The 13,075-nt window shown below is 38.2% G+C and overlaps 1 protein-coding gene across 1 annotated transcript; it reads right to left on the bottom strand.

The window, feature by feature from the left end:
• Window positions 1-45: 45 nt before the first annotated feature.
• Window positions 46-1,068, bottom strand: LOC113766478 (polygalacturonase non-catalytic subunit AroGP2-like). The gene has a single exon (XM_027310667.1). It carries the CDS (start codon window positions 1,066-1,068, stop codon window positions 46-48), a length of 1,023 nt encoding a protein of 340 aa, XP_027166468.1.
• Between the last annotated feature and the right edge of the window lie 12,007 nt (window positions 1,069-13,075).

Below are 13,075 nucleotides of genomic sequence, written 5' to 3'. Positions count from 1 at the left end.
AGAAATTTCAAAGCACAGAGGCTTATACAAGTTTACCATTTGGCTCTACACTAGCCTCTCTCCAGTACCAACCCAAAGAAGACCCGTTTTTGTTATCCAATGGCATGCTTCGCCTTTGCCAGGGGTGGCTTTAAGTATCTCAAATGCCGGATGATTTGTTGGCCATGATGAAGTGTCCATATGGCATATCGCAAGAACTGTATTAACTGGTACTTTTGTTTCAGGCTTAACAACATCAACTGCATAGAGTTGAGTTGAGGAGACCATGTGGCAAAAATAAGTCGCAAAAGGAAGATATACCTCGTGACATGACACAACCCTTTTTGCATTAAGCTGTTTAATATTTCCAATCGTAAGCATTTCACCAGAGCCCTTTGTGCTTTTGGAAGTAAGTGCAACCAGCTTTTTAGTACCTAAAGTAGTTTTTGAGAATTCAATCATGTCTTCTAAGGATTTTGGGCAACTTTTGATCTCTCCTTTCAAAGCTACAGCATTGCAATAAAGAAGAGTGGTTTCAATGTTGCCTTTTGTATTGGGGTTAATAAAAGATTGAGGAAAAATCTTTTGCAAATTATTTTCTACTAGAGAAATTTTGGATGCAATTTGAGAAGGAAGAAATGCACGTTGAGGAAATTGATCTCCCAAATTCGAAAGGTGGACTCTATTTCCTTGTCTAAGAACTGACATTCTGAAAAAGGAAAAAGGGTCGACTTTTTGGACAAAGAAAGATGGGTCGTTTATGTATCCATAAGCTCGACTTAACGGTTTTATGCTGTCTAGTTCTGAGTAACAAGCCAGATTGGCAAGACTGCAAAACTTGGAATTTGACTGGAAAGATTGCTTGGATACTAGTGACGTGAAAAACTCACTATCATCTTCATTGAGGGGAGATAATTTAGACAAGATAGCTGGAGGCATGTTGTTTTTAACATTCAGAGACCAATACTTGAGTTGATTTGAGGCTGTAAATGAAACTGAAGGTGCAGGAGTGCCCTTGCCAATAGTAATAAATGCAGGAAGCATGAAGGCAATGACAAAGAGAACAGTAGCAAAGCTTAGCTTAGACATTATTGTTTCTCTATCTGGAGATTAGGCACAGTCTGTTAGTTGGGTGCAGGGGACTAAAGGGGTGAGGAATATGGCTTGTGCATGTCATGTAGTTATAGTTGAGCATAGATTCGTTTTTCCTTCATTATCTAGATTAATAATTTGTGATGTACGTGCTCCAAGTAGTAACAATAACTATTAAATTCCTGGTATTAAGTGGTTTTCAGAAATAATACTAGAATATTTGAAGGATAACATCAAGTTGGTTATTGATCTTGACCCAAAGACTCGAGAATTGCAATGTCTACAATCGACATCATTGCAAAGGGAGATAGCGAATGATGTTGGTACAGGTTGGTGGTTTTTTTAAAGTTTATTCATGTCCTCGTGTGGTTAGCGTTCATAACTAAGCAAGTCAATTTCAAGGTTTGGACTCAATTTCAAGGTAAAGTAAGTACAGCTCCTTGGTATGCATCTAGATGTGTAGATGCACTGTCTTAATTCTGCCCAGTGAGATGTACTGACCTGTATAAACAAGTACTACAATAGCGTCCTAAATTATGGGTCATATTTTGGTAAGTTTGATTATCCAAGTTTTAGAATTAGATGTCTAGTATAGTTCACTTTTGTGTGCATTGCTCATTCCATTTCATAACCAATTGGAGCATATTATTTTGTTTTTGGTAGAGGCAAATATTCTTTATTGTAAGTTCAGCTTATTTGGATTATTTAGAGATGAAAATAAAGCCAAAAAATGGAGAATTGATAAACCCAAAAACCCATACTTAGAAAGAATGGATTCATTGAATTATTGACGGATCCAGGATTTTAGTTTGGGAAAGGGCCAGAAAGTTCAGTAAACGATGGTAAAGAATAAGATTCTTTTAATAATAAAGAACAAGTATGAAGCAAAATGTGACAATTAAACTATATACTATTCTATTTATTATCAATGCCAGCCATTCAAAACTATATCCTCGAAAATTCTTGATTTTGTATGATAGTTAATTTTTCTTTTATATTTATTTGATTTCCCATTACATATATAGTGTGCTCCCTTAGTTACTATATTAAAGATGTAATAATCAAGGAAACTAAAAGCTGGATTGTTATGCATCACTTTTTTTTTTGGCTGAACCACTGTTAGATCAAACGAGTGCACTACGTACCCGTATGAATTTAAACCACTTAAAATGACAAGCCACATATTGTGACAAGTGGTGAACAATAAGGTTTGAATTCCATCCCACCAAACCTTAAAAGATAGCCAATAGCCCAAATGGCAATTGGTTGTTTGTTATACATCACTTGCTTAAAAGAAAAATTGATGTTTCCTTAATTGTTATTTAAAAGTAATACTAATTGTATACTAAAATTATATAAGTATTGGTATTCTTCTATAAGGAAACTAATTATTAGTTTAGTATAGGATACTTTTATAAAAAAAATTAAAGAAAATAAAAAAAAAAGAACCACTGAATAATATTTGAGGGCCAAGATGATACAACTATGGAGAACTCTAAGATTTCAGAAACTTTTAAGGCGGCTGCCCCTAACCCTGTGGTCTTTAACCAGCACGCCAATGGCCAAATGCATGTATTGATGCAAGTTGCCAAAATTTTCAGTTCGCACTGAGCAGATGACATCAGAAGACAAGTGGCCAATGCTTCTAAGTGGCGTCAAAGAAAGACTGGTTTCTCTTGGCACTTATCATGCCAAGAATACTGGAACAAGACAACTCCGTTTGATAGAGACGGCGAATACAGACAAGCCTGATGGGCCTGCAGAGGGTAATGGGGAATTGTCATCAGTGTTGCTGCAAGAGGCAGCAGCGGTTGATGGAGCAAAGGGAGAAGTTACGGGGGCTATGGCTGGCAACGATGATCAAGGTCAATCACTAGGCGGTGCGTCTCACGGGCAGCGAGCAGGGAATGAGCAAGGGGACCAGGTGCGGCAGACCTCTGTTGCTACTCCAGTGGAGCAAGAGAGGAAGACAGAGGCGGACTGTGGGATGGTGGCAATCGAAGGTATTGAGGTGGTGCTGCGACATGAGGGAGGAGGGGAAGCTTTTGAGGCTGCGGAGAGTGGGTTGCCCGCGAGGGTGGTCGTGCGTTCTGCTGAGGGGGAAGTGGAAGACATACAGGACACTCAACGAAGAGTGGGTAACCTCTCCCCTAGGAGAGGAGATCGTGTCCGAAGGGAGGTGTCACCACTGGAGACGGGGCATATAGACACGGGGGCTGTTTCTGATACCCTGGAACAAGAAGAAGTGGTTCGTAAGGAGAGAATGGATGTAAGGTCGCGTGGTCTCCGGGCTGGCCTTCCGTTAGATAGAACACTACGCTCCATGGTTAGTTCTTCAACAAATTCTTTTTCTGTCCTTTCTGATGATTAAGTTACTTTTTTGGAATATAAGAAGGGTAGCTCGTGCTCCTAACTTAAGACGGTTAAGGAAACTTATTAAAGTGTACGATCTTCAATTGGTGATTGTTGTTGAACCTAAGTTGAGGGTGGAGTCGATCACTGATATTAGAATTAAATTGGGGATGGATTGTTGCATGTCCAATCATTGGGGTTCTATTGGGTTTTCTACCGGTTGTTGTTTACGTGTCAGACTGCCGGGGAGACTCCCCAACATTTAACTATTAGAGTGCAATCTCATCTTTTCCAAGACTCCATTATTCTGTCTTGTATACATGCGAAGTGTAGGGAACAGGAAAGGGAGGATTTGTGAAGTGCACTTTTGAAGGATAAACCTGCTTTGAACCCGTGGTTTTTGGTAGGAGATTTCAATGTGGTCACAAAGACCGAGGAGAAGAGGGGTGGTTTGCCATTTAGACAGTTTGAGGGGTTAGACTTTTTGAATTTCATGGCAGTGGCTAGAGTCAGTGATGCGGGATTCTCTGGGTCAAGGTATACCTGGTGTAATAATCGATCCGGAACAGCGCGGATCTGGAAGCGTTTGGATTGATTACTTCTGTGTGGGTGCTCTTTGGAGCTTCCGTTCCAAGTCATGGTGCAACATTTAGGCCGTGACCCGTCGGATCATGCTCCTCTGTTGCTGTCGGTGGCTACTAGGCTAGACAACAAGCCCAAGCCGTTTCGTTTCTTAAACATCTGGACCACTCATCCTGGTTTACTGGGGGTTATCAAGGATTGTTGGGCTCAGCCAGTCAATGGCTCTCCTTTGCAAGTATTGGCCTCGAGGTTGAGGAATGTTAAAAATACCCTTAAGCAATGGTCTAGGACGACATTCGGGGATATTTTTGAGGGGGCCGTAATGCAGAGCGTGTGGTAGCCGAGGCTGAGACGGAGTACGACCTGGATCTTACAGAGCAACGACGGAGCGAGTTACATCATGCTCGGGCTCGGTTGAGACGTGCGCTTGTAGTTGAGGAAGGTTTTTGGAAACAAAAGGCGCGGGTTAAGTGGCTTTTGGACGGAGATAGGAACACCAAATACTTCCACTCTTTGGTTACGGAAAAGAGACGTAGGGTGGTGAGTCATCGAGTTAGGGGTGCCGCTGGAGAGTGGATCGAAGGGGAGTCCCAGATTGGGAAGGTAGCGGTGGGATTCTTTCAGGAGCTGTTCACGGCAGAGGGAGGCCTACCCTCCCATACTAGTCTGGAGGTAATACCGAAATTGGTAACGGAACAGGACAACTCATGGTTAACGGACGTTCCATCTCTTACAGAAGTTAAAAACATAGTCTTTGCTATGGATGGGGAGAGGAACGGGTTTACAGGGAAATTCTTTACTTTTGCTTGGGAGGTGGTGGCATCGGATATATACCGAGCTATCATCAGTTTTTTCTGTGGGGCTGAGTTACCTAGGAGTATCACGGCTACCTTGATTGTGTTGTTGCCCAAGGTGGAGAATCCTCAAGATTTCACGCAGTTTCGGCCGATCAGTCTATGCAACTTTACTAACAAAATCATCTCCAAGCTGTTATCGACAAGGTTGGCGACGATATTACCCCAGATTATTTCTCCACAGTAAAGCGGGTTTGTCCAAGGGAGGCAGATTACAGATAATTTCTTGTTAGCTCAGGAGATAGTAGCGGATATCGGGAAATCAAATCGGGGTGGCAACGTGGTCATCAAGTTAGATATGATGAAGGCTTATGATCGAGTCTCATGGCCCTTTCTCCTATAGGTGATGCGGCATTTCGGGTTCAGTGAAACCTGGATAGACATGATCTGGCGCTTAATATCGAATGTGTGGTTCTTGGTATTGGTTAATGGTGTTCCACATGGCTTTTTCAGGTCGTCACGGGGTTTACCGCAAGGAGATCCCATTTCACCGACCTTATTCGTTATTGGAGTTGAGGTGTTGTCTCGAGCCCTCAATGCGCTACATACACAGAGAGGCTTTACCCCATTTAGAGTACCTCCTCGGTGTCCTATAGTTACGTATTTGGCATTCGCCGATGACGTGATTATCTTTTCAAGTGGGGGCAGGTGATCCCTACGATTGATCAAACGGGTTCTGCAGGATTATAGTGTGGCTTCAGGTCAGCAGCTCAACCCTCAGAAGAGTTGTTTCCTTACTCATCCACGGCTCCCTCTCAAAGGGTAGTGGTTGTTAGCCAGGTACTGGGGTATAATAGATGGGCTTTTCCGATAAGGTACCTTGGTTGCCTCTTGTATGCTGGAAGGAGCAAGAAGGTTTACTATGCGGATACATCCAATGCAGTGGCGACCCGGATTCTATCTTGGAAGAACTAGATTTTGTCGCCAGGGGGCAGGTGGTGTTGATTCAGAGCGTGCTAGCCTCTATGCCAGTTCATTTGCTGGCAGCCGCGTCTTCTCCAAAGGGGCTGTTGGTGGCACTGGAGAAATTGTTTGCCAAGTTCTTATGGGGGTATTCTGATTCGGGGGGCAAGTTCCATTGGATGCGTTGGGCAGATTTGTGACGGCCGAGGGATGAAGGAGGAGTGGGTCTGCAGGGGTTGAAGGAGGAGTGGGTCTGCAGGGGTTAAAGCAGGTCTACGACTCATTCTCCATTAAACTCTGGTGGAAATTTCGGCAACAACAATCGCTATGGGCAGCGTTGATGTCCCAGAAGTACTGTGCAAGATAGCACCCTTGTCTTGCTAATATTGGGCATCGGGGATCCTAGGCTTGGCGGAGGATGGTCACGATACAGCATTTTGGGGAGAACAATATTACCTGGGTAATTCGTGAGGGTGCATTGGATTTTTGGCATGACAATTGGATGGGGTCAGGTGCACTTTGCGACAAGGTGGAGGTCTTCCATGATCATTCGGTGGCTGATTTTGTCGATCGAAGGGCCTGGAATGTGGAAATGCTCCGTCAATTCTTGGATGGAGAATTGGTCAAGCAGGTTTTGGAGCTTGACCCTCCTCCCGGTAGGGGCAATGATAGAATGGTGTGGGCGCTTACGAACTCGGACGTCTTTTCCACTGCATCGGCTTACTCACTGATCCGTCATTCCGGTAGCAGCTCTTGGCTCTTTGGCCGTATATGGCAGCAGGGTCTTCCAGTCAAGGTTTCTTTCTTTATGCTGAGATTACTACAAGGGAGGCTTCCTCTTATGGATCGCCTACAGAGATTTGGGGTTTCTGGCCCGTCTAGATGCTGGTGTTGTCAGAACCCCCAGGAGGAGGACTTGAATCATGTGTTTTGCTCAGGCGAGAGGGCACGATTGGTCCAGCGTCATTTCGAGAATACTGCTGGTGAGTTTAGTGGGATACATACAGTGTGTCACATGGTGTGGTCTTGCTAGTTAAGGAGAGGGACTAATGTTTATGTAAAGTTTGTGCAGAATATACTTCCTTCGGTGGTATACTGGGTTTTGTGGAAGGCTAGGAATGAGGGTGTGTTTGAAGGTCGGAAGATAAGGGTCGGGGTTACGGTGAATCGGATTATCCAGCTTCAGCATGATTTCCTTCAGTCACGGTTCCTGGGGGTACAATGTTCTGCCCCCACATGGGAAGGGATGCTTCGCAAGCTGGGTAGTTATCAAAGGCGGATGGTTATTAAGCCAGTTTACTGGGTAATTCCGCGAGAAGGATATAAGTTGAATTTAGATGGATGCTCTCGAGGGAACCCAGGAAGGAGTGGGGTGGTGGGCTTGTGCGGGATAGTCGAGGAAATTTTTTGTTCAGCTACGCGGAGCACTTCGGAGTCATAACCAGCATGCAGGCGGAACTTCGAGCGTTGCTATGGGGCGTTAGACTTTGTGTGGCTCGAGGGTGCTTGGAGTTAAACTTAGAGGCGGACTCTCTCACCCTGGTTTAGATTGTTCAAGGAACTAGTGCTTGTCCTTGGCGTCTGCAGAGAGATCTGGATGAGTTGATGATGTTCAAGCAGTATTTCCAATTGATCACACACTGCTATAGGGAGGCAAATGCACCGGCAGATCGTCTGGCAAATTTTGGTGCTGACTCTAGCGCAGGACATGTGTTTAATAGATTTTCGGACTTGCCTCAATTGGTCAGGGGGGCTATTAGATTGGATCGTTTAGGGCTTCCTTCGTTTCGTACACGGTGTCTGGGACAATGATAGATTGAGTTGAAGTTGGTAATACGCAAAACCAGGAGGACATTTATTTGGTAGCTGCATCTTTACGTCAGCAACCGAGAGGGGCTTTCCATCTTTATAGGATAGGAGTGGCATCTATTCGACAGAATAAAGGCAATAGCATTAGATGCAGTATATAACTATCTTGTGGTTATTTTCTTGAATTTGGGTTTGTTGACAGGGAGTTTCATCCATTTTATGGGGAAACTCTGCCAAATTTTTATAAAATAAATAAAAATACTATTCCAAAAAAAAAAAAAACTTATCGGAGCCACCAAACAGTAAAAGGTACAAGAAGGGCAGCTGGGTTAGCGCCCCTTAGGTTTAAAGGAACTTATTTTTGGCCCCATACAATTTTAAAATTAAAAGTTGTGTTTTCCAAAAAAGCGATGTTTGTCAGTTATCCAAACTGATATCCACCAACTTTTGTTAGGCGGAGAGATAGTAGAGAAACTCAGCTTTTCTCTTTTATCTCATTTTGGGGAAAAAATATATTTGTCCCTTAAATTCCAAATTTGTATACTTTAGCACTCCAACTGTTAGATGAATTTTTTTTTTTGCCACAATGAATCTTTAAAAGCATACACCTGAAGTCCTTCACTTCATTTGAGACTTTAAGGCTAACAAAAGTAATATTGAAATTAATGACGGAGTCAGGACCTTTGATCAAGGATTGCAATATTATTAAGGGAAAATTGCAGAAACCTCCCCTGAGATTTCTGACATTTGCACTGACCTCCCCTGTCAATTTTGAAATAGCATTAACCTCCCCTAGAAAAAGTTGGAGCCAATTTAAAAGGTAAAAGTGTGTGAATTTACTAGAGTACCCCCAATTGTATTTGACTTTACCAGATGAAAGGTCTGAGTACTTTCATCAAAACCAACGTTTAATTTGTTAAACAAATTAAACTAATCAAACTATTTCCGCATAGTTAAATTAATTAACTAATTAACTAATTAACTAATTAACTAATTTCTATTTATCTAATTAACTAATCAAACTATTTCAGCATAGTTAAACTAATTAACTAATTATCTAATTAACTAATTATCTAATTAATTAATTAACTAATTAACTAATTTCTGTTTATCTAATTAACTAATTAACTAAAGCTGTTGTATGTCCGAAACTAACAAACTATTTGCATGTTAAACTAATAAACTAATTAACTGCTTAACTAATTAACTAACTAATTATCTAATTAACTAATTTCTATTTATGTAATTATGTAATTAATTAATTAACTAATTTCTATTTATGTAATTATCTAATTAATTAATTAACTAATTAACTAATTTCTATTTATCTAATTAACTGATTAACTAAAGCTGTTGTCTGTCTGAAACTAACAAACTCTTTGCATGTTAAACTAATTAACTAATTAACTGCTTAACTAATTAACTAACTAATTATCTAATTAACTACTTAACTAATTAACTAACTAATTATCTAATTAATTAATTAACTAATTAACTAACTAATTATCTAATTAATTAATTAACTAATTAACTAATTTCTGTTTGTCTAATTAACTAATTACTTAATGCGCTAATTGGTTAATTAGCTCCACAGGCCAACGAAATTGTTTAAATTGTGCATTAAATATAAAACCTGCCAATTTCCCATAAAGAGCTGGTATGTTATGGGCAAATTTTTTTTTTAACTTTCACATATTTAATTTATGTTAAATACAAAACATACTAGTTTTCCTTTGGGTGCTATTTAACCAATTTTTCCATAAAGAGCTGGTATGTTTTCTATAAAGAGTTGGTATAAAACATACTACAAAACCTGCCAGTTTCCTATAAAGAGCTGGTATGTTATGCGTTATTTAATCAATTTTTCATATTTAAACAAATTTATGAAAATTAAAATAACGTATTTGAAAGTTGCATTTTTATTTGGAAGAACACATTCCTTCGATGCGTTTTTCACCCTTTGAGAAAAGACTCAAAAATCGCCACCCTTTAGAAAGTTAGTTTAAAAACTCTCTCTTTTTGGGAATTTATTCCTTATTAATACAACCATTATATTTATTTTCTAGTATTAATTTTTGTTATGGTTTATGATTTTCTTATATTTTATCAAAAAAGTTAATAACTATTGTAGTTACAATTATGGAGATGTTAATTTGTCGTATGTGTAATTCTTTTGTTTTATAAGAATTGTTATGTCAGGGGTAAATTTGAAATTTAATTGCATTTAATTCCGAAACACTCATCAAACCAAGTTAGATATTGGAATGGAAAATATGTTGCATTTATACCCCTTGAACTTGCTTGATCCTTAATGCCTATGCCCCTCCCTTGTTAATACTAATTGTCAAATAAGATCAGGGCAAAATTGGAAGAAATTTCTTATCTCACTTCTACAAATAATTTTTTAATGGGACATCAAGCCTCAGGGGAGGTTTCTGCAACGAATTGTTTCTGTTCAGGGGTGCTAAATGCCATTTTTAAACCTAGAGGGGAGGTCAGTGCAAGTGTCAGAAACCTCAGGGGAGGTTTCTGCAATTATCCCTATTATTAACATAAACGTTATGCAATTTTGGTACAACTAATTGTTTCTATAAGCGCACCAATTGATTTAATATTAAATTTTTTTAAAAAAAAAAGTTGTCTAAAGCTTGTGTTTGTTTGCAATGATTAATAGAAGTAACAGTAGACTAGAAATATCATGTCGATAAAAAAGAGCAAAAAAATGATAAACTGTAGCTCTATGATTACTAAATTATAACTCTTTTACATGTATATTTTTACCTTTGGTTTGCTTAATTTCTATCTATTTCGTACCTTCATTTTCAATTTTTTTCTTCAAAAGGTGCTTTCAAAACATTGCATACTCACCTTCTTTTGTCACAAATACGATCTGTCTAACAAATTTGTCCTCATGTTGTAAAATAACAGTACAATAGAGCAGATCGCGCGTTATTGAATTCCAAACATATTGAGACACATACAAGTTGAGTAGAAATTTTAACATAGACAAGCATGTGCATGCCTGTTATTCTGCCCTACACTACACTAAAGTGTAGTTTGGTGCAATAAATAAAAATTTATCTTGTCATGCTAACATCTATAGAATGGATATTCATTTTTTCACATCACTTGCTTCTTAAAGAATTATTTATCTTGTCATGCTACCATAATTATCGTCCACTGTAAGTGCTTCACCTATTTTTATTTCATAGACATCGTATTGGATTCACTAAATTTTGCTTCCTTGCAATTTTATTATCAATAAATATAGCAATAAAACAAATTGTAAAAACTGAGAATCCAAGCAATTATCTGTTACCAAAGAGTGCATTCATTGTATAGAATAGTGATTGTCCCACTTGTTAAAATCAGCATGCCAGCACCAATTAAAAAAAAAAAGAAGAAGAAAACAGCCCATGTACTGGCCAAAACTCTAACTTCACATTGACAAGTTGCAATTTTAAATTAACCCAAAAAATTTAATAAATGGTGTGCTGATTGATGGCCAGAGCGCATAACGGCCGCCTAATGGTTTGCTGGTGAATACTATGCAAAATTAAATTTAGGTAAAAAAGTAAGGATAAAGTGCATCAAAGGTCACTAAATTATATCAAAATTTCACTTAGTTCATTGAAAATTTTTTTGCTCCAGTTAAAGCATCAAACGTTAGGATAAAGTGCATCAGAGGTCCCCATATATATCAAAATTCACTTAACTGAACTATTTTTCACTCCAATTAATGCATCAAACTCTTAAAACTGATCATATGGCTCATTGCATTCACATCATCAGTTAGAAGAGACGGAAATCATGGTCGTGCGAGGTGCCACTTCAATAGATTTTGACATTTCGCTATACTCCTCTTCAAGAAAGTAGTTCAGTGGAATAAATAAAAATTTGTCCCAAATATCCAACTTAATTTGTAGGAACATTGGTGAGGTGATGATAGAGTGTAAAATTGTCATTCAATTTATGATTATTTTCCCTTTTATTCTAGCTAATATTGTATTAATTGATAGATTCTACTTATATTTGATATTTGGTGCTAATTGTAGGAAGGTGGAGCAAAAAGTGATAAAAGAGGTGATTTTTCAAGAGTTTTCCAATTCAAGATGGAGTCTACGTGGATTATTGGCAAAAAATTAGGAAATTATCATTTTTCTTAGATATTTTATTAGGGAACAATAAGCATTAGTTTGAGAAGTTTCCTTTTGCAATTAGAATTCTATTTTTGATTGGCCAAAGGACGGCCGAAGTATTAGGACTTGATAGGAAATCGAACAAGGATTACAATAGACATTCGAATTGTGAGTAGTCACAACCAAGGGCCGCTTGGCTCCCTTTTCGTTTTTCTTTTCCTTTGCTTTATTCTTTTCATCGTGGAACTTCATGCAATTCACACCAATGGAATTGCGTGGGTTACTCTCAATGGAGGGTAACTATTTTCTTTTCTAGTCAAGAAACAATGGAGGATGTGGTTTATCTAAAATTGTGAGATTGAATTTATTATTTTTATTTCTTTTATTTATTGGTATTTGTATGTTCTCTGATTTAATTTCTTATGGTTATTATTTTGTTTAAATATCAAGGGAGCTCGATATTTAATTAATCTAATAACCTAAACCGGTTAGGACAGTTAAATCCGTAATTGTTTAATTACTTTAAATTAGTGATAACTGACATGATTGGATTTGTGTCAGAGGATTGTATGTACTAACTTAAAATAATCCTCATAGCGTGTTATTTGGTTAGAACAGAACTTATCTAATTCTTAAGACAATTAGAAAGTTGAACTCTATGATCGTACCTAAGATTATTTCTTGATTAGGGAAGTGATTAACGGTCGTACCTTGATCACCGATACAATATGGAGAAGTTGATTGTCATAACTTGTTTGGCAATTATAACTTCTTTATCAGTGAGTGAATGAAATTATTATTGCATCCATGATCAATTGAGTGAACCATCTCCGAAATTATTTCTTGACTAGAGTTTATTTATTATTATTTCATTTTTAGTAAATTATTAGTTAGGCTTTTTTATTTGACAATTATTCATATTTTTATAAACCCCCCCCCATATTCTAAACTCTAGAAGAAACAAATTATCCACAGTTCTTGTGAATTCGACCCTACTCACCACTATATACAAAAATTATATTTTTTTTCGAGTAGTTATTTATTATTATATAGGCTCGATACCTATCAGGCGACCGTTAGATTCCTTAATCGACTCTTTTCTTGATCCATAAAAGCTTAAAAGCTGGATCAATTGTCCTAGAAACTTAAAGTTCTAGTGTGAACTCTATCCAACGAATTAAGGTGGTATGTACTTAAAATTAGGTGTACCTTAAAAAAAGTTAGACGTATATTAATCCAACCCTTCAACTTGTATTGACACGTAAACACATTGCAATAGACCCTTTAAAATTATGGGTTTTCTTTTTCCTTTTCTTTTCATTATGGTATGTACTTTGGAGTCCACTGCCCATTCAATTTCAAAAA

The sequence above is a fragment of the Coffea eugenioides genome, chromosome 3, assembly GCF_003713205.1.
Source record: "Coffea eugenioides isolate CCC68of chromosome 3, Ceug_1.0, whole genome shotgun sequence".
In the NCBI taxonomy this organism is placed as follows: domain Eukaryota; kingdom Viridiplantae; phylum Streptophyta; class Magnoliopsida; order Gentianales; family Rubiaceae; genus Coffea; species Coffea eugenioides.
Note: the sequence above shows the minus strand (reverse complement) of the source record. Positions and strands in the feature narration are given on the sequence as shown.